Here is a 21,650-nt window from a genome sequence, read left to right as displayed (position 1 = left end):
ATGTGACCTCCGGGTCATAAAATGTACACATTTTTTTTAAGTTGGAGGGGTGAAGTGTAGCCCTCGAAAATGGAAGAAGGCAAATTCACCTGTTAAAAATCTTAACCAAATCACTAATACCAAAATGCAATTGTTTCCTATAAAGCTATAATTGGAAGACAGCGCTGCTATTTTCTAGCAAGACAGCTTATTCAATTTTAAGTCAGTCTGACACAGTAAATAGTTATCAGGCTTAACTACTGAACACCCAAGTGCAACTTTCACCACGGCTTCCTTTTCCTCTCTCTTCTTGCCGAAGATGATGGCTCCTCCAGTTTATTGCCACAAAGCTAAATTTTGCCATCTTGCAAAGGATTCTAACATGCTACTACACACACCTTTGAAAAACAACTTAATAGCAATAGCTGCTGGGGGGGGGGGGGTTTGCAGGTTAAAAAATACAGCTGTTATATCTGATGCTTTGCTCATACTCCATCAGACAAGATCTTTCACTTTTTTTCAGAAGACTGGTTAGTTTAATCAGTGTGCCCAAAAATCCATTTGCTTGCAAATCTCATTAAATATTTACTACAACCACGGTGCTGCGATAGCGTTGTCGCCTCACAGTAAGACGTTGTCCCGTTTGATTCTCAGCTAGAGCGTCTTCTGTGTGGAGGCATATGTGAAGTGAATGGGGGGTGCCTTCGTTGAAGGTTGTGCGTCAGGGCTGGTAACCCGGTACGTAAAAATCCACTACCAGACATTAGCGGACCAGAGTTCCGCTGTGGCGACCCCTAACCGGGAAAAGCCGAAAGACACAAACAATTTACTACAACCAGATACACAAATTGAAAACTTTATCTTCAGCTGTAGCACTCGTTCATTTTCAAATTACCTGCTTAATCCATTTCAGAATCTCCAAAGCCCTATCCACAAATTAGGAAAAGACGCTCAACACAACTCTTCCAGTGACTATTAGTGTCTTACCTCAGGAATACTGTCAGTTTTGCCACTCTTGTGAAGAAATTCAAGCCAAGGCAATGCCATCTCCAAATGGCACGGCAGTTTCTCATGGGACATAATATCTTCCAAAGACCAGAAATTTTCTTCAGAGTCAGACCTGCAGACGCAGCCATGTATACCTCAGACCCCTGATTACACAGCACCAGCATGGGTCACCCTACTCGCAACACTAACCCATAGAAACCCACAAAATCCCATTCAGAAGATACGACTCACCCACTGTTAACTACTAGCAATGCAGAACTAACCGCCATTTGTAACACTGCAAAACTATTCATACACCGTCATTTTGCTTCCAAGTTTACGTCATCAGTTAAACTGCAACCACTTCAAGTGTGTGTGTGTGATTTTGAGAGATGTGAGAGAGAGAGAGAGTGTGTGTATGTGTGTTTGTGTGTGGGGAGTAAATGATGTAGGGAGATACGAGAGTGTCTGTGTGTGTGTACACACATGTCTGTATATGCTATTCTGAATGGATCTGTACTCTGTAGAGTATAACGAGTATGACTGGCTACACCCTTGCCTGTGGCTTGCTAGGCATGGCAAAGGAGTCTTTGGTGGAAGAAAACATTTAAATGTAATAGCACATTTTACAAACCTGTAAGATAAGGTAAAAAGTTATGCCAATAGTTAATGAACATGTGCAAAGAGCCTAAGACATACAGCAAAGGGTGTATATAATAAAAATGTGAGAAATAGAGTTTAAAATGGGAACACAATGTTAATATTAGTTACTTTGCTGAAAATAAGTTCCTAGTAAGATGGAAAGGACTTTTTGCTGTGTTAGAGAAAATGACCAAAGTCACTTATGATTTAGGATAAACTAGAAAGAGAAACTAGTACATATGTCACACACACATTAAAACCATAGAGGGAAGATGGAACTTATGTAGTCAAGCTGGGGATGACATAGGTAGTTTTAGTATGGCATCAGAGAATTCTATTCCCACTGTTAACATAGACAAAATACTGCCAAAGGCCCACAAGCAAAAAATTTTACTGAGAGAGTATTTTGCGAGCCACTTGGTAGAACAGATTTAATACAACTTCATATTGAAGCTATGCAAGTGTGAAAATATTTCTAAACACCAGCGTCTCAGTGGATGGAGTTATCCATTTGTGATGACTCCTAAGTTTTCAGCTCCATAAGATTTTGTAACTATTTCAAAAGACTTGAGTGATATATCTAACTTTGTTCCTTATCCAGTGCTTAAAGTGGATGAGCTCAGAGATGTTAGGTTAACAAGGGATGTTATGTAGTTTAATCTCGCCTACATTCTTACCCATGGGTTCAGAGCTGAACCTCGGCTCCGACTCAGCCATACTCTAGCTCGAAGTCTTCAATTGGCTCGTGGCTAAGAGGTATCCCATGCTGCATTGCTCCCTTTCCTAGATCTTGTTTGCCGCACGTACAGCTCAGACATGGTCTCGCTCTTGGCCATGGCTAAGTATAACTTTCTTCTACTTTTTAGTAGTTTGTTGCTCCAAAAGCTATTTTCATAGCTAGTCTCTGTTTTTTGATAAGAAAACTGTTTGTGTAGCCTGTTTGGCTTTTTGTCTTGCTATCCTGTTTGCGTTTCTTCCCTTTTTACGGATTAGGCCCATTTCAGTTAGAGAACCTAGTCCTCCCTTCTAATTGTGTCCCAGTTTCCCTGTTTGTGCTTGTTCCGGTGTTGCCCCGTCCCTATGGGCTAGGGCCGTTTAACTTAGAGGACCTAGTCCTTCCTTGTTTTGTTTGTCAGGGCCGTTTAAGTTAGAGGTCCTTTCTTCTCTGTGGTGTTTACTGTTCTATGACTGTTTAATTTAGAGGCATAGTTCCCGTGTTTTTCTGTTGGTGTCGGGTTTGTCTTTTCATATTGTGTGCAGTGTCATACCAATATGTCTAAGGTTACAAAAGAACACTTCGGGCTTCAAAAAATGTGATAAGTGTGGATATAAAATGTCTGTTACTGATAGGCACTCTGTGTGTGTGTATATTGCTTGGGGGCTATCCACCTCCAAGAATCCTGTGTGTTCTGTCACGCCTTTAGCCCACACATTCTTCAAGAGAGGAAGAACAAACTGATTCTGAATGGATTACTGAAACCCTCCTTCGAAGAAGACTTTGAGAGGGCTTCCAGTTCCAAGTCCTCTCCCTCTAAAGCAGACAAGACCTCTAAATCAAAAAAAAAAAAAAAAAAAAAAAAAATGCTCTCTGGCTTAGTCAATTTTATCGGAGCCGCCAGAGAAAGTTGCCAAGTCTACTTCAGCTTCCTCGGCTCCATTGGCTTCGGGGCCGAAGGAAGTGGGTGAATTGACCAAGTCAACATCGGCTCCCAGTTTCTCGGAGCCGGTGATGGAGATACTTGTTTGGAGCTGCTCTCCAGTTTCTAGACCGGTTTCTCCTTCTCGTAAGTTTCCTTCTGTAGGGAGGTCCAGATCTCCGACCTTATCCTCTAGGTCCTTCAGGACTCTCTCGGACGATGATGTGGATAGAGTGGTACAGAGACTGCTCCAATCACCGGTGTTGGCCAAATTGTTTTCGGCTCCAGCCCAATCGGCCCGGCGCCTGTCACCCATCCATCCTCGTATGTTCCTCTGAGCCTTTCTCAGCCTTCAGAGCCAGAGTTGTCAGTTTCGTCGGCTCCAGTAGCTCATCCTGGCATCTCTGCTCCGATCCCATCGGCTCCGTCCTTGGGGTCCAGGGCTCATAGTTCCTCAGTCAGACCCAAGGGAGAGGTCTCAGGTCGATCTTCGGCTCCGAGCCTCCCACTTGGTGCTTTGGCACAGGTGAGCTTGGGCCCTGCCTCAGCTTCGGACCTTATCCCTTCGGCTCCAATGGCTTCCATGGCTGGTCGTTCTTCGGAGCAGGGGGGGATCAGCTTTCGACATCATGCAGAGCATGCTGGCCAGGTCCTCAGCTGCATCTGATGGCACCGACACTTTACCCCCCCCCCCCAGCACTGGTATCAGTTTCTTATCACCCTCTGTCCTTGGACAGCGGAAACCCAAGTCCTCAGGATATCTCCATTAGTGGTCCCCCACTTTCTGAGGTCTCCCCAGAGTGTTTATCTGAGGAGCCCCCGAGAAAAAGTGTGTGCAAGAGGAAGCACATCGACTCCCAGGATGAGTCCATCATTTCGGACACCAACCTCGAGGAGTCAGAGGGGTCCCCCAAGTCGTCCTCCTCAGATATCCTGGAAATCTTGAAGCAGAGAGGTGACTGGCCCTCCAAATCTCCCTGTGAGGAGGAGTCTGTGTTCCTGAAGGCCTTTGGGTCTCAACCCTCTGCCTCTTGGGTTTCTCCCCCGTTCGATGAACTCCTGGATCTTGTTTGTCGAAGGGTGTAGGAAACCCAAGACACTGTGGAACCAGTCCCCAGGAGACCCAACAAGTTTCTGTCTGCCCCCGCTGACAAGGAATTTCTCACGAAGGGCATTCCAGTAGATGCCATGGTGGTGGAAGCGGCCACCAAGAAGGAACTAGCTGAGACTTCATCTACCGTCCATCCCCCTAACAAGGAGTCAAGGACCATGGACCGGTATGGGAAGCATATGTTTTCTTCAGCTGCCTTTACTCTGCGGTCACTGAACTGTTTGTCACATTTTACACAGCTCCAAAGAGATCTCCTAAAAGAGCTTGGAGAGTCTCTGCAAGGTAACGTTTCTGACGCAGTGGCTCAGAAGGTCACTGCCTAGATGTCTACCCTAAATTCCATTCCTAACTCCTCCATGAGGCTGATCTCACATGCAGCTGACTGAGAAAGTAGGGCAGCGAGTTCAGGAGTCTCTCTTAGGAGGCACTCCTGGATGCGCCTGTGTAATTTTGCGGAGACCTTCAAGTCTACGTTCATCAATGTCTCATTTGACAGTTAATCATTGTTTGGAACCAAGATAAAGGATACTCTCACCTAGGTGCGAGCAGGAAAGAAAAACCCTGTCTGCCGTTGAAGTCCATTTTTCCATGCCTTCTAGACCTTATCCCAAGGGCCAGAAGGGTGGGAAAATGTGGTTCAGAAAGCCACAGAGGATCTTTCAAGATGCACAAAGTGATTCCCCCTCCAGAGGCAGGGGAGGGGGTGGTAACTCGGGTAGATGCCGCCCTAGAGGCAGAGGAGGCCCGCGTAACCAGGGGGACCACGATTCCTTTCGCGGTTCCTCCTACCAGCACTCCTGATGGGAGGCCCGACTGCGCTTCTCCAGAGCCAGTCGGGGGTCGCATTTTGCTATACCCAGAAGCCTGGCAAGGCATCACCCAGGACGAGTGGGTATTAAAGATAATTTCTGGAGGATATCATATTCCCTTCTCTTCTCATCCCCCGCCAACCAAGAGAATCCCAGATGCTCCACCCAGTCAAAGGGATTCCACAGCTTCAGATGTTCAAAAGCTGCTAGCAAAAGGAGCCATCCAGCATGTCCCCTCAGACCAGCTCGGATTAGGGACTTACTCAAGATTCTTTTTGGTGCCAAAAAGAACAGGGGACCTGAGACCCATCTTAGATCTCAGCCGCTTGAACCTCCATGTAAAAATTCCAATTTACAGTCTATTCTCCCATTGTTGGGGAAAGAAGTATGGATGTGCTCCATCGACCTCAAGGATGCTTACTACCATATAAAGATGGACAGGGCATCCAGAAGTCATTTACGCTTCCGGCTGGGAGCCAGTCATTTTCAGTTTTGAGCCCTGCCCTTTGGTCTCACCACAGCCCCCAGGGTGTTCACCAAATGTATGGCAGTGGTGACGGCTCACTTGAGACGTCAGGGATTCCAAGTGTTTCTGTACCTAGACGACTGGCTCCTGTCTGCCACCACCAGTCATCTACTACTACAGAGCAGGGACGCCAGCATTGCGCTGTGTCAACGATTGGGTATCACACTAAACTGGGAAAAGTCTGCCTTGTTACCCTTGCAGCGTTGTCACCTTTATAGGCGCCGAGTTAGACACCTTGCTCATGAGGGCTTTCTTACCACAAGAAAGAATTCAGGTTTTGCAACAACAGGTCTACGCGTTGCTTCCACTGAAAAAGTAAAGGCAAAAATGGTTCTCAAATTGTTAGGAACAATGGCTGTCACAATTATGCTGATCCCTCTTGCAAGACTACACATGAGGCTCATTCAGTGGCTGCTCTTTGCTCAGTGGTCCCTACAACACCTTCCGCTTTCCCATCTTATTATGATTACAGATAAGTGCAAGCAGGATCTACGCTGGTGACTTCAGATCAGCAATCTCAATGTGGGAAAGTTCTTTGCTCCACCTCCTCCAGTTGCCACGGTGACCACGGATGCCTCCCATATTGGGGGGGCATTATCTCGGCAGGACAGTCCAAGGCATGTGGCAAGAGCATGGGGGATACATTTGCATATCAATGTCTTGGAGATGAGAGCAGTGCTATTAGCGTTGCAAGCACTCCAGAACTTTCTTCCTCTCGGGACGATTGCATTCCACTCGGACAACATGTCGGTGGTTTGGTATCTGAACGAACAGGGGGGAACCAAGTCGTATCCCCTTTGCAGAGAGGCTATTCGAGTGTGGCAGGTGGGCATTGTCTTCCCAGTGCTTTCTTGTGGCAACGCACATTCCGGGGAAGTCCAGCGTGATTGCAGACAGGTTGAGCAGAGCTATTCTGATGCCTCACTAGTGGTCCCTGAACAAGCAGGTTGCGGAGCAGATTTTCCGCAGATGGGGGTCAGCCTTGCTGCGATCTATTTGCCAGTCCCCTCAATACCAAATGCAGCAGCTACTTTACCCTCATCCCCCCCTCAGGGGGAGACCCCCAGGGATGCTGTAGTTCACGATTGGCCCTCCGGTCTACTTTATGCCTTCCCACCTGTTCCTCTGATAGCGAAGGTTATTCAGAAAGCACAATTCTTGGGAAGCAGAATGATTCTGATTGCTCCACACTGGCCTCATCAAATTTGGTTCCCTTTTCTCCATCTCTATCTCATGGATGACCCCTGGATTCTGGACCCACAGCTAGACCTATTGACTCATATGTCAGGGCAGTTCCATCCCTCCCTCTCTTCAAACCCTCCGGTTGAGAGCTTGGCTACTCCAGTTCCATTACTAGTCAGGCTTCATCTTTTTTCTCCGGAAGTAGTTCATATTTTGTCTTCTTCCCATAAGCCTTCGACTAGGAAGATTTATTCCAATAAATGGTAAAGATTCTCCATCTGGGCTAATGAAAGGCAGATTGACCCTTACACTGCACCAATTTCATCAGTTTTGGAATTTCTCTCCATGCTTTTCAGTCAGGGGTCAGCTGCCGCAACCGTTAAAGTTCAGATAGAGGCTATCTCCACCTTTCATGTCGCTAATGAACACAGTCTAATGGTGCATAGACTTTGTAAGGCATTTTTAAAGGGCACTATGATGCTTCGGCCCCCAGTCTTTGATCCCGTAATGCCATGGGACCTCAATTTTGTGCTACAGTTTCTCACTTTGTCTCCCTTTGAGCCTGCAGCTACTTGTGACTTGAAATGTTTGTCATGGAAGACCGTCTTTTTGGTAGCCATCACTTCAGCTAGGCGAGTCTCTGAGCTCCAGACTTTGTCAGTTAGACCTCCTTACTTGGTATTTCACAAGGATAGGGTTTCCCTCAGACCAAATCCTTCCTTTATGCCAAAGGTTGCTTCGGTTATTAGCCTCAACCAGTCTGTTGAGCTGCCTGTGTTTTTCCCAGAATTTTCTAATAAGGCAGAATGCAAATTCCACCAGCTAGATGTTCATAGACAATTGTGTTTCTATTTACATAAAACGAAGGATCTTAGGAAATCAGATCAGCTATTTGTCTCGTTTTCAGACAATAGACTTGGGTCTCCTGTCTCTAAAGTAACCTTATCCAGATGGATCTCTAGTTGTATTTCCTTCATTTATGCCTCAAGCGGTAAGGAATTACCTTTTAAGGTGAAGGCTCATTCTACACGATCAATGTCTACCTCTACAGCATTTCAGGCCAGGATGTCTATGGATAATATTTGTGCTGCAGCTACATGGGCATCTCCTCACACCTTTATCAGTCACTAAAAATTGGATTTGATATCCAGAGGCAGATCTTCCTTTGGTTCCACAGTGCTCAGGAGTATTTTTCACAGAGCCGCCTAAGGTTCAGATGCTGGGGACGCTGTCCCACGGGTAAGAATGTAGGCGAGATTGGAGTACTTAACATCAAGAAGTTATGTACTCACCATAACGTTCGATGTATGTAGTCCATCTTGCCTCACATTCTTACTTACCCTCCCACCTTCCCCCTCCTGGAAGGCTTAGAGGTTTTGGTTTCAGTACTCCTTTTGTTGTTGGGCTGATTCTTCCTCTCTGTGTTGTGTGTGGGGTGTGATTGCCTGAGCTTGCAGCAAACAAGATCTGTGGAAAGGGAGCAGTGCAGCATGGGATACCTCTTAGCCACGAGCCAATTGAAGACTTCGAGCTAGAGTATGGCTGAGTCGGAGCGGAGGTTCGGCTCCGAACCCACGGGTAAGAATATGAGGCGAGATGGACTACATACATCAAACGTTATGTTGAGTACATAACTTCTTGTTTTTGACCAGACTAGGTTTAATTAGACTAGGTTTAATCAAGTGGTACTGACAGATTTGCGTCATCTCTGAAGCTAAAGAGAAGGCAGCATTTTCCACCCATAATGTCTTTCCTGATTTATCCTTTGGAGTTGATGAAGGTCTTGCCCCTTTTCAAAGGCTGCTATATAGAGTTCTAAAGCTTAAGATTATATACTCAGTAGCTTATCTTGATGAAATAGTAAATTTTTCAGATGGTTGAATTGGTCACATTTCTTTGAAGTGCAAGCTGAGCTGGACTTGGGACTTTGTTAATGCTGATAAATTAAGTTTTGTATGACAGAAGCCAAGTATTTAGGATAAGTGGATTGGGAGAGTAATAAATAGACCCCAAATGGAAAAAAGCATAGAAGCAGTCAAAAACTGGCCTGTACCTAGTACAGGATTTGTTTTTTTTTTTTTTTGAAATAACAGGTTACTAGAGAAATTACTCAAATTGTTGCCATAACCTGACCTCTGACACATCTTAGAAAAATTAAGGTACCTGTCTACAGGTTGGATCATAGAAGCAGATGCAACATTTAATCAGTTGGAAGCTATGCTGTGTTTAAAATTACTCTTGATTGTCCCTGACTTTTATTAAACTCTGTACTGTTTATACTGATGCATTAGAAGTAGGGTTTGGAGCTGTGTTGTTTCAGGAAGTAGATAGGAACAACTAGTTTGTTACCTTAGTAGGAAGCCATGTAATGCTGAGATGGTATACTCTGACATAGGAAGCCATGCAATGCTGAGATAGTATACTCTGACATAGAACAAGAATGCCTCATTGTTAAGTGGGGACTAACATCTTTCCAGTATTGTTTGTTGGGATATAGCTCTAGTTTGGTAACTAGCCTTGCAGTAATTATACAAGTAGCAGGACATAAACTCCAAATTGTATATGTGAGTTTTGCCTCTGCGGCCTTTTGATCTCACCATTAAGCATAGGCCTGACAATAGCTGCACAAGTTTGGATGGGTTGGCCTAGTCCTGTAACCTATTCCAGTCAAAAATGAGCTAGAGAATCTGAGCTGGGGGGTGACATTTTGACATAGTGGCTGCTTCCCATCAATAATTGATTAATATGTTTTGCGTATTATGGGAGGAAGTTAATGGAAGTATGTATAATCAATATATTATATTAATGCCTTCTGTGATAACCCAGTTAAATATAAATCCTGAAAAAGCCATTGTTAAAAGTAGGGCTTGTAGCTACTGTGATCAGAGATGATTACCTCACATTGAGAGGTGTTGCGAGGCCAAAAGTGTAGACTTTTGGTAAATCCCCACCAAAGGCTTTGTAAGTATTATAAGAATCTCTGGAAGTGTTGTGTACTTACTTCGAGGAGTACCAGGAAACTTTTACGGGCTGCTTGTATGGATTGCAAGGCAACTTGGCCTGAGATGTCACAGCAAGTTTATGAAATAAATGAACCGGAAAACAGTACTGTTATTAAAGTGAGAAAAATACTTCCAGTATGTTGTAATTGTTATATCTTACACATGCAAATGGACACACACACTTCTATATATGTATATATATATATATATATATATATATATATATATATATATATATATATATATGTGTGTGTGTATATATATATATATATATATATATATATATATGTATATACACACACACACAAATACATTCATACGTGTGTGTATACATGTATGCCACTATGTATGCGTGCGTACGTGTGTGTGTGTGTGTGTGTGTGTGTGTACATACGCACACACACACACACACAGTGGCATAAGACCGATCACTCATTTAGTTTAATGTTTGGTTTCTGTGCTCATAAGGTTGAATGCATATTTTGTCAAATGTACAGGATTTCAGAGACAAGTGTAGCTGTGGAGATTGGGGGCATGGAGTGTCTGTGTGTGACTGCAGGTTGTTTAGGTTAAGTGAATAGTTTATCAGAATGAGTATGTTAGTGTTTTTGTGTCAGGGCTCGAGGAGAGGCATGGTCAGCCTTAGGTCAGGTGGTGCCCTAGGCAAAAGGGCTCCATAGTGTCCCCCCCCCCACACACCACCTGGTGGCCCCATCTTGGTCTGTTTACACTATCCAGTTTACTGGAAAAGCGCCCCTGCTAGAGCTGCACCCTAGGCAGCCACCTATGCCTAAGGCCGGATATGAGGAGTGTTTAAGTTGGGGATGTGTGTTTGCGTATGTATTATGTGCTGTGTGTCCAAGATGTGTGTAGTGATTGTGTTTTTGCATTTTATCTCTTCATTTCGAACTTTTAGTACTTCAGTTATTTGAAGGTGAATACATACATGTATATGTATGTATGTATGTATGTGTATAATATATATATGTATATGTATGTGTATCCATACATGTACATACATATAATATATGCCTCTCTCACTTATGTACATTTTTTTCTTTTTACAACAAAAAGAAAAAGTGAACAGAGGACTGTTACATCCACTGTGCAATGTCCACTTTTCTTCTTCTCTGGCCAAAAAATAAAATCAGAAGGTGGTGTGAGCTCACTGCACTTTCTAGCTGAGGTGTAGCTGCCCATTCCAGAGCTGTGGATGAGCTGGGCTGGACTGTGTCACAAAATCTACAGAGCTCAGAGATTCTATCCATTCAAGCAGATGTGTCACCTGTGGCTGTTTTCCATATGGTACAGATTGTACTACAACAGTGATCTTATTTGAACGTATACTGTTATGGTGTACTTTCAGAAGAATCCTCATAGGTAGAGCATCAGGACTGACTGTATGTTAATGGATACATAAATTAATGTATTGTGTTAAATTTTGCATTTCAAATGTCCAAGTTGATCAAACGGATTGGCATGTTTAAGTTTGGAGCTTCACCTGCAGAGCAGTTATTTGCATGCGTAGTGCACCAATAATACAGCAGTGTAGCGTTTTTCAAAATGTAATCATGTGATCTTAAGTATGAACTTTAATTAGCTGTGTGACTTCTGTCTAATTTAGTTATTTACTTTTGTTTTGGTGCAGAGCATTGTACGTTGTCTGTGGCATCCTAAATTGAACCAGATTATGGTTGGTACAGGAAATGGACTAGTCAAAGTGTACTATGACCCAGTTAAAAGTCACAGGTATGTAACACCTTTTTTTTAAATTTTATTTATCCTTTGTTGACTAAGTTAGTCCTATTAGGCTAGTAGCCTCTTTTCAAGGTAGAGTGGTACTTATACTTCTAGGGAAACTTTGACTAGTGTATCGGAGAGCTTCCTCCTATTCTTTTTGCTTTTGCATCATGCAGGAGAGTAGCTGCAAGTTTGTCATGAGCAGATGGAGCTGGAGGAAGAGTTAGGGAGGCTGTGGAGAACAGAAGTGACTCAGAACATAGAAGCAAGCAGAAGGGAGTTATGGAGAGTGAAGTGTTATGTGATAACTACTTTTTTGAATTAAATAAGAGCAGATGTTCACCCTGGATTAAATGAAACCATTTCTATAACAAGTTTATTAAAATATAAAAATATTTGATATGTTTTACAGTTTTTTATATAGTTTGGAATATTGATGAATCATTTCCTGACTGATTAATTATAATGTAATATTTTTTACTGGATAGTGAAGTGAGGACACTTTGAGTGGTGTTTGTTAATTTTAATCAAAGTGTGATGTCATCAACAATTGAGTATTTAAGTGTGATTGGGAATTAACTTTGTATTTCTGATGAAGTTCTGGAAGTAAAGGAACGAAAGGGCTGAACTGATTCCTTGTCTTTTCTCGTTAATACTACAGCTTTCTATAGTGGTGTTCACTTTTTAGTTTGAAGTTTCTTTTTGTCGTGTGTGTAGTGCTGCTTGGTTTTATAATTTACACCATTCAGTAAGCTGTAGTTTTTGTTCGTTTAAATTGAATTTCTAACTCATTATTGCTGGGCTGAATAGCTGCAATGCTTATTTGGCTGATTAGCTGCAATGTCTTTTGGGCTGAATAGCTGCATCTATAGTATCTTAATTTTAAGGCTCAAATATAGGTTTAATATTTTATCCCATCTCTGTCCATACTTTATTCTTCTTATTCCATCGACATCAAGTAAACAACTTGTTTAAGTTATCTTAATATCTTAATATTTGACTGTAAGGTATCAACTTTCATTCATGGGATTTTAGGAACTCAGTTTATATCAATTTTATTCAGTTCTTACTTGTTCAAAATTTTTTCATGTTTTTTTATGTATTATTTAACATAAAAGAAAAGTCCCATAAATATTTTACATATATTTCAAATAGAGTTGTTTTAATAGGGTGTAATGAAGTTAAATTGTCACTAGATGACATCATACACATTTGAATGAGCGAAAGCTGCTTTATAATGAAATGTTCACAAGCAATGTCTTTAATAATGTCTTCATGAATATTTTTTATTATGGTTTTATGCATTGTTTATAAGGATTTTAATATTAAACAAGTCTGTTTTAATGAAAGCTGTAATGTTTTCTATTTAGATTTATTCATGTTCATATGCATACGTAATACATTGCCATACCATAGTTTTTGGTATCATGATCTCTTTAAAAATCAATTAACACGTCAATGGTTCATTGCTGTTCTGTTAGTAGGATTTAATTATTGCAAACAACCCACATCTGAAGAAGTGTTACAAATGAAAACATATGTTCTTAGCGTTAAAGTGCTTCATGTTTTGGATTTTATTATTTTGTTTGTGTGGAAGTAAGACATTCGTGAATGGTCCTACTGTCTTGAACTTTACTGTGCACCTAAAGAGTCTACTTCGTTGTGGATAAATTTGAAGGTGATGAAGCCTTGCTATGCACAGTAGATGTTAAGACTTTGTATACTTCAGTTGATCAAGATGAAAGGATTGAATTTGTTGAATTATTTCTAAATAAATTTACTCACGGTCTCATGTTAGATTTTAGAACAATCTTTGTTTTGCTAGATTTAGTTCTCAGTAATCATTTTTTTTGAATCAGAGTCTAAGATTTGCCAGCAAATCTCAGGTGAAGCTATGGGGGTATCTGTAGCCCCCACTTTTGCATACCTTGTGATGTGCTGGTGGGAGACTTGCTATTTATCTAATTGTTCCTTATTCAAATTTGTGTCTTTTTATTGTAAATATAGTGATGATTTATTTTTTATTTGGAAGGGAAGTAAAGATGAGTCTAAGATTTTTGTTAAATGAATAGTAGTCTAAGGTGGTTACAATTTAAGATCAGTAGTATTGGTACCACAATTAATTTTTTGGACATTGAACTCACTTATTTTTCTAAGAAGTTGTTTTCTAGTAATATTTACAGAAATAAAGTATTTTAGTAATAATTATGTACATTTCACAAGTTCACATCCAACTTTTATGAAATTTAACATCTTTAGAAGAAAAAATAATTAGATTGAGTCGCATTATTAGCAGTGATGAAGTTTTTTTGAAAGAAGCAGAGAGTTTAATTGATGTGTTTTCTGACAGACTATCACATAGATAGAGTCAGAAAAATAGTTGCTGAAGTCATTTCAAAAAGGGTGGAAAAGTATCCACCCATTCTTTTTTCTGGCTTTCTCCCTAAAGATAAAAAGGACAAATTAAATGGTTGTGATGATAAAAAAAATTAGCTTTCCCCATTCAAATGAGTATAGAAGGAGAAGAGCTGAAAAGAATTATTGAAAATAATTGGAAAGTGATTTTAGGAAATAAGGACTTAAGTGATATAGTAGGGTGTTAAGCCCACTTTTATCTATAAAAAGACTTCAGATTTGAAAATTTTATTAGAATACAGCAAGGGATGGTTTACAGTTTAAGGTAATAAACCACTGGGTACTTCTCCCTGTGGAGGTTGTAGGTTTATTTATCCTGAGAGTACATTTTTGTTCAAACATAGTAACTGTAGGTTTGAGCCTAGAGGTAGATATGACTGTAAGAGTATAGGTTTAGTGTATTTAGCCATTTGTGGATCCTGTTATAATTTCTATGTAGGTAAAACTACTGGAGCCCTAGGATGTCGTATGGATGAACACCTTAGGGTCATTAAAAACAAAGATCCTAATAATGCTTTAGCAAGACACAGATTAAACTGTGATTGTTTTCACAAGTTTTATTTTTGTCTTGCAGAAAGTTCAAGTAGATAATTTGGTAAATCAATTTAATAACGTTTTGGAAATGTTGGAACTCAAATGGCAAATTTTCTTAAGAGCAGATGTTCACCCTGGGTTAAGTGAAACCATTTCTATAAAAAGTTTATTAAAATATAAATATATTTGATATGTTTTACAATTTTTTTTATATAGTTTGACATATTAATGAATCATTTCCTGACTGATTAATTATAATGTGATGCTGGGTAGTGAAGTGAGGACACTTTAAGAATGGTGTTTGTTAATTTTAATCAAAGTGTGATGTCATCAACAATTGAGTATTTAAGTGTGATTGGAAATTAACTTTTTATTTCTGATGATGTTCTGGAAGTAAAGGAATGAAAGGGCTAAACTGACTCCTTGATTTTTCTCGTTAATACTACAGTTTTCTATAGTGGTGTCCATTTTTTAGTTTGAAGTTTCTTTTTGTCGTTGGTGTAGTGCAACCTTGTTATTTAGCCTCCAGTACCGTTTTATTCCTTTTCTGAATTTTGAATTGGTATGACTGAAGTCTACAAATATCTTCTGTCTACCTTCTGAGAGTAGACTTTTATTTGTATTTGTTAAATATTGTTTAACATTTTTGTGGTCTGTGAGTAATATAAAGTTTTTTCCAAAAAATGTTTCATATGGTGGCACCCTCATGCTCAGACCAGTCGTAGACCTTCATTTTTTTGTCTGTATGTCTTTACAACATCAGATAGGCACCTGCTTCCAAATCCTCTAACTCATTGATGTCCATTTTGTAGTACAGAAAGTTGAGTAGATCAGCGTCCGTGTCTGATAATATAGGGACAGGTTTCATTAAAATATGACTCTGTTGTGTCTCAGTTCATCTTTTCTCATGCTTATTGCCATTTTGTCCAAATAAACAGAACATTTTTCCCCATTAACTTTCTAAGTGATTGAAGTCTTTTATAAGCCTGGAACTGTAATTAACTATATTTCAAGCACTTCTGACTCTAGTTCATTCACTGGGGGGTTTGCAGTTATGTATTGCTTTCACCTTGTTGGGGTTTAGTAATATGCCATTCACTGAAAATTTTTATAAATCCTTAGCCCTTAACACACTGTCAGAATTGCTGTTCTTATTTGGTGTAAGGCCTTTCTCTCTTAACCAGTCTGACACCGTTCTACAAGTCTCATCATGTTTTATTCAAATTTTGCCATATGTTATAAGGTCTCCATTGAAGAGCTTTGCATTCTTGCCTCTTATTTATTTTGATCACATGCTGAAAGATATCAAGAGCAGAGATGACCTTCAGTATCCATCTTTTACATCTCATTGATTACAACTGAATGTGCCAAAAACAAAAGAAAGAACATAAAGAGAATGATCAGATGAGAAGGAAAGAACTGCGGAAAATCCATAACTATAGTGGGGAGGTATGGAGATCTGAAACAACCTCATGTTGACCAACATTTGACACAGAAATAGTCATGGAGAGGTGAAATGAAACCAAAAGATGAAATGTTAATAATGGCTGTCCAGGATAGTGGACTTACATACACATTGGTTTACAAACGTCATTGAAGAAGTGGAAGAAACAGACAAAATGCAGGTTCTGTAACCAAAAAAAAAAAAAAAACTGTAAACAGGCAAGTATCTTGTTGGGTGGAATACACTCGTGGCAGAGGGTGCATATACTGAAAGGCACAGTAATATGGCAAGACTGTTGCACTGGGGATTGTGCAAACACTACAATGTAGACATAGCTAAGAAGCATTAGAAACATGACCCACAAAATATTATAGAGAATGATGAAGTGTATATCACAAGGGATCATCTATTGCTAACAGTTAAAAAAGAGACAAGAAAACTAGATATAGTAGTTCATGAAAAAAGACCAAAATAGCATTGATGATTAAAAGTGATAAACCCTGTGGTTAGTGTTTTACGTAGAGAGAGGCACAAAGTCAAAATATCAGGATTTGTAGGTGGAAATGGCAGCAGCGTGGAAGACAGATAGCCAGACATTTCCAATAGTAGTAGGAGTAATGGCTCTAATAACAAAGAATTTACAGTCATACTCAGATATGCTACCAGTGTGTGTAACCCATACGAATTACAGGAGGAGGCAGTTCTGGGCATGTCTGTGTTGAGAAGAGCACTCTTGGTTAACATCAAGACTGAAACAATACTAATTTCATGAACTGCAGTTGTTTCCTGACTTAGGAGTTGGTTCCATTCCTGTCATTATATGCGAAACCCAAAAGACTTGGAGAAATTAAACCGAACGAGAAGCCTTTCTATGTAGAGATGTCATTTGTATTGTTCCTACTGCCTCGGTGGAGTTCCATTTGTGGTAGCAAGGCATGAGGTCAAATTTTCTGAGCACTTTTGCACTGTTAATCTCACGATACAGTCCACTACAGGTACCAGGTATCTCTCCATTTGTAAGACTCGTAAGTCATCTGTCATCAGCACAAATCCTTACTTCACCTGGGCATTTGGCTTAGGTTTTGTTGTTGTAGGTTAAACTGACAGTGAATCACCTGTTTTTACTAAAATCTGTTTTCTGGAGATTCTTCAATACTGCTTCATGTTTTCTCTCTCAACTTGAAAATAATTCTTCTTTGACCCCATGTTGTTGGTATCACCTTGGGCTCTTCATGTTGCTTAACCCGAAAGGTCTTGAATTTTCTAACAAATAGAAGTATGCATTACTATAACAGTGTGTCTGATGTGTGTCCCATCTTTATTTTCACCTGTCCTAATTAATGTCTGTGTAATGCATAGATTTTGATGTCTTGTTCCCTCCCATACCCAGTTCTGGCTGTGGTCTTATCTTTCAATCTTCTGACATATTTCCTGAAGGCCTCTGTATATATGAGCATTTTTCTCTTGGTTTTGTATTTTTATTTTGACTTCTGACCTTTTCACTCTATCTTTAAAGGAAATCTCTGCCTTCTCCTACAATTTATCTCAAGTCTTATGTTGCTTTTCTTCCTACGGTATAGTTCTAGTATTGTGTGCCAGAAACATGTTTGTACTTTATAAAATTTTAATTTCCTTGCCTTGGAATCAAAGGAAGGGAAGCACCACCCACTTTTTTAAGCTTAACTTCTCACATAATTTGCAGATGAGTTTGTCTAGGCCTGCATGACAACCACAGACACAGAGGACTCTAGTCAGGTACTGCTGACAATCTTATACAGGTAATTAGTCCTGCTGATCTCAGGAGCTCAGCAACTGATGTAAAAAAAAAAAAAAAAAAAGACAAAGTGGTGTGAAACTGTTTCCACTGTCTTTATTGCATGAGGAAAAGAATTTGCAGCGATTCACAGCTTCTTCCAATGTAGCCTGTCTTTTATAGAATAACAGAGCGATTAGATCATTCAACTGTTCAAAGACAGTTGTCACCTCTTTTTGACACATTTACATAAGCAACATCAGAGTATTAAAAAGCTAATGTTTAAGCTTTAAATGGTTGTTTATACTTCTATACATTTTAAGATGTAAATGTAGTATCAAAGATGTCTGATATTTAGAGAAGTCAGAAAACATTTTTTCTTCTAATTTCTGTAAAATATCAACACATTTACCATTTTCATGCCCTCCCACCACAATATGACAAAACTGCCCAAATCAGGAAGTGAGACAGGTGGCAACCCTAGCAACTTGATGCACTGATGCTGTTTATTAGAAGGTCTTTTATGCTTTCTTGTGACATCCTTCCAGAGGAGGATGTATTTCTGGTGTATAGATCCTTGGGGGAGACGTCTTCCACTGACTTTGTGTCACTCTACACAAGTGGAGGTCATGAGCATTTTCTGGTCAATAAGAGAAATGTAAAGATTGACAGCAACCATGATACTACTTCAGCTTGCATTTGCTACGTGCCCTTTTATTAAAACGTTAGGAAAGGGAAATCTGAAGTACTTTAGTGGTCTATATAAGTAAATGAATGAATGAAAGTAGAAATCTTTCCACCGCTGGCACTGGAAAACAGAATTACTTTCAAATCCTTTCAGTAGCATCTGTCATTTATACATGAAACTGCAAGGATCCCTCGGAACAATGCAGTTTTGACACCTGAGGGAAAAGTATGGGGGGAGGCAACTGTCAGTTCATCTTGGACTACAGAAAAGATACTGTGAACACAGGCCTGCGATTTAGCTACTTTATTGGTGCTTCAACAAAGTATTAGTTTAAGGGTGTGCACACACAACAAAGTATTAGTTTAAGGGTGTGCACACTTATGCAACCAGTGTATTGTACATTTTTTAGTTTTTATATTTTTTCCCCTAACAGATTTGTTTGTTTTTAATTGAATTGTACAGGTTATAGGTCACATTAAAGGTGGGAAAAGTGTTGAATTTTTTTATTGCGGTCTCATTTTTTTTATATCACAGAAACTGTGCATTTTAACAGGGGTGTGTAAACTTTTTATGTCCACTGTACGTGCATTATTGTAATTGTTTAAATTTATATATTGTAACAGCATATACTGGATGTGAAGTGGTTAATCTTAATCCACCTGACTTTGCAAAATATATCTGAAATTAAATTACTTTATGGTTAAGCAATAAAGATGTTATCCCACAGTTTTGAATGGAGTCAAGAGACACAATGTCTGGGCTAGAGAATAGTTGGTAGCTCCTGTAGGAACAGTGAAATGGTTTTATGTTTTTTTGACTTCCAGCAGTTGCACCACATTTGAGCAAAGCTCTAGCTGTGTGTATTGTAAGCACATAGGTGCTAAACCATGATAGCTTCTAGTGATGGGGAATAGTGTGGGAAACAAAGTCAGATGACCAGATGTATGTGATGTCACTCTGTACAGAAATAATGTTTTAATATTAGAGGAGACTGAAGTCTCAGCAGCATTCTGTATTGAATCTCACAACAAGAACCACTTACCCATCTTGCCTTGCTCTATTCAGTAAGTAGGCACAGTAACTCTTTTAGTCAGTCAGGAATAGACAGTGAGCCTAGCTAAATATTGTTTTTCTGTAACTGTGTGAAACTTTTCACCTGTGTTATTTTTAATATTCCTTGTGACAAACTCTGGTGTTCACTGTAAAATAGATATTTAGCATTTTCTTTTTCTTTTATTTATTATTAAATATATTTAAACTTGTCATTGTGGCTGGTCCTTTTTAGAAAATATTTAAGTTTTGAGAGTATTTGCATATATTTATTTGGTGATAACTCTGGCTACTCATGAAAGCCTGTCTGTTTGGTCAACATTACCATTTGTATTAATATTAATTTCAGCCAGTATAATTGGATACCCTTTTACAGCCACGGTGGTGCAGTGGTAGCGTTGTTGACTCACAGCAAGAGGTTCTCCCATTCGATTCTCGGTTGGAGTACGGGGAGTGCCTTCTGTGTGGAGTCTGCATGTCCTCCCCGTGGTTGGGTGGGCATTCGAAAGGCATGTGCAAATGGGTGTGCCTTCGTTGAAGATTGAACATCGAGCTGGCACCTTGGCATTCGTGAATATCTACTGCCAAGCATTAGCGGACCGGAGTTCCGCTGTGGCGACCCCTAACCGGGAAAAGCCGAAAGAAGACACACACTACTGAAAATGATAAACATTTTCCTCTTGGAAGTACTTTTTTTCTTCAATAGTTGAGATTGTTCTCATCACTAGCTGTCATGCTGTCACATGTGAGGACTTTTAACAGAAATAAATGATAACATCTCATTTGTTTGAGAGGGAAATGCATAATCTTCATGAGCAGTATATGGGAAAACAAAGGCATGAACTGGGAGCAACACATAACAGGGACAGGCTTTTTGTTCTCATATAGCTATTAGATATGTGCCATTACACGTACAAACAGCAGCAGTCCACCTTATTAACTGAACTACTCAAATATAATTTTTTTTCTGCTGCACAGTAAAAGCCAATTGCAAAACTTTCAAATACTTTCAAAATTGACCCCCTGTACAAAAGCACAGAATGAAACTTGGATTAGTGCGAGAGAGACATATTAGTTAGACATATTAAGAGACATATCAGGCCTATGCATAAGTCATCAGTTACACTTCCTATTCTGCAGCTTTGCCAGCAGTTGTTTCATACTTCTGCATTCCAGCATTCAAAGATATGTAATGTTATTCTAAGGAAAATATGACTCCTAGACCTGTAGCAGGTCTTCTGTGGAACGCAACTATAGAGGGTTAGTTGGCCAGCTGATTAAAGAACAGGAAAATCCTAGTAATAAAATTAGGCTGCTAGATCACATATTTTTTCATTTAAAACCTTCAACAAAATATGACCCTCCTACATGTTTGTGTGTCCTGTAATGTTCGAGTAAGGTCTTTGAAAAGATTTTAAGCTTGTATAAACTAAGCAGTACTGGGTGTGGAAAGTAAACCTATATATTTTTTGTCTGTGACTAATAGAGCTGCTTTCTGTTTTACCTGCTCCATTTTGTTTTCTGTTTTAAGAAATCTGTTTGGCGTGGTGTTTTTGTTCTTTGCGAGAAATGGACACTTAAATTGCCTTGGCTGCACATTTCACATGTTTTTTTCATTGGTTAAATTATTTCTTGAGTGGTACATAAATATATGGTGAATTTCAGTGTCTGTCTTTTTTCTGAAAAGATTTCATGCCTGCAGAAACTAAAACAATGCTGGCGATTGCCTATTATTTTTTTCACCCACTGTTGATCTGATTTTTAAACATGGTGATTTTAAGTTGTCCACCCCTACTGTAAATTGGGCTTAATAAGCTCCTCTCTTTCTACACTGTTGTTGATATTTTGAATTATCTATTTTTCTTTTCTTGTGCTTTTATTGAAAAAGTACATTTTGCCTCTCATTGCCTCTTCTACTGATTTACTTGCTCTGAATTCATTATCTAGTTAGCTGTTGGATAAAGTAGTGTATTTTTACATTCTATTAAGTACTTGTTTTTACATCAATTAGTGCATTGGGAGGAAGCCTGGGCTGTTGAGGTTGGGGAAACACTTGGAATTTCCGCATATAGTTTTCTTGGCTGGAAGTGCTTATTAACCAGCTTATCTTGTTTTTAATGCCTTTATAAATTCTGTACAATTGAGTGGCTC

General features: G+C 39.8%; 1 protein-coding gene across 1 annotated transcript in view; it reads left to right on the top strand.

Moving 5' to 3' along the window:
* WDR70 (WD repeat domain 70) overlaps positions 1 to 21,650 on the top strand; it is a 2,546,720-nt gene that overhangs the window by 1,941,350 nt on the left and 583,720 nt on the right. Inside the window, exon 14 of the mRNA XM_044069907.1 lies at positions 11,524 to 11,624. Coding sequence (XP_043925842.1) covers positions 11,524 to 11,624 — 101 coding nt within the window. The remainder of the gene's footprint in view (positions 1 to 11,523; positions 11,625 to 21,650) is intronic.

This window comes from Protopterus annectens, chromosome 1.part0 (assembly GCF_019279795.1).
Source record: "Protopterus annectens isolate FY-2018-M chromosome 1.part0, PAN1.0, whole genome shotgun sequence".
Classification (NCBI taxonomy): Eukaryota; Metazoa; Chordata; order Ceratodontiformes; family Protopteridae; genus Protopterus; species Protopterus annectens.
Note: the sequence above shows the minus strand (reverse complement) of the source record. Positions and strands in the feature narration are given on the sequence as shown.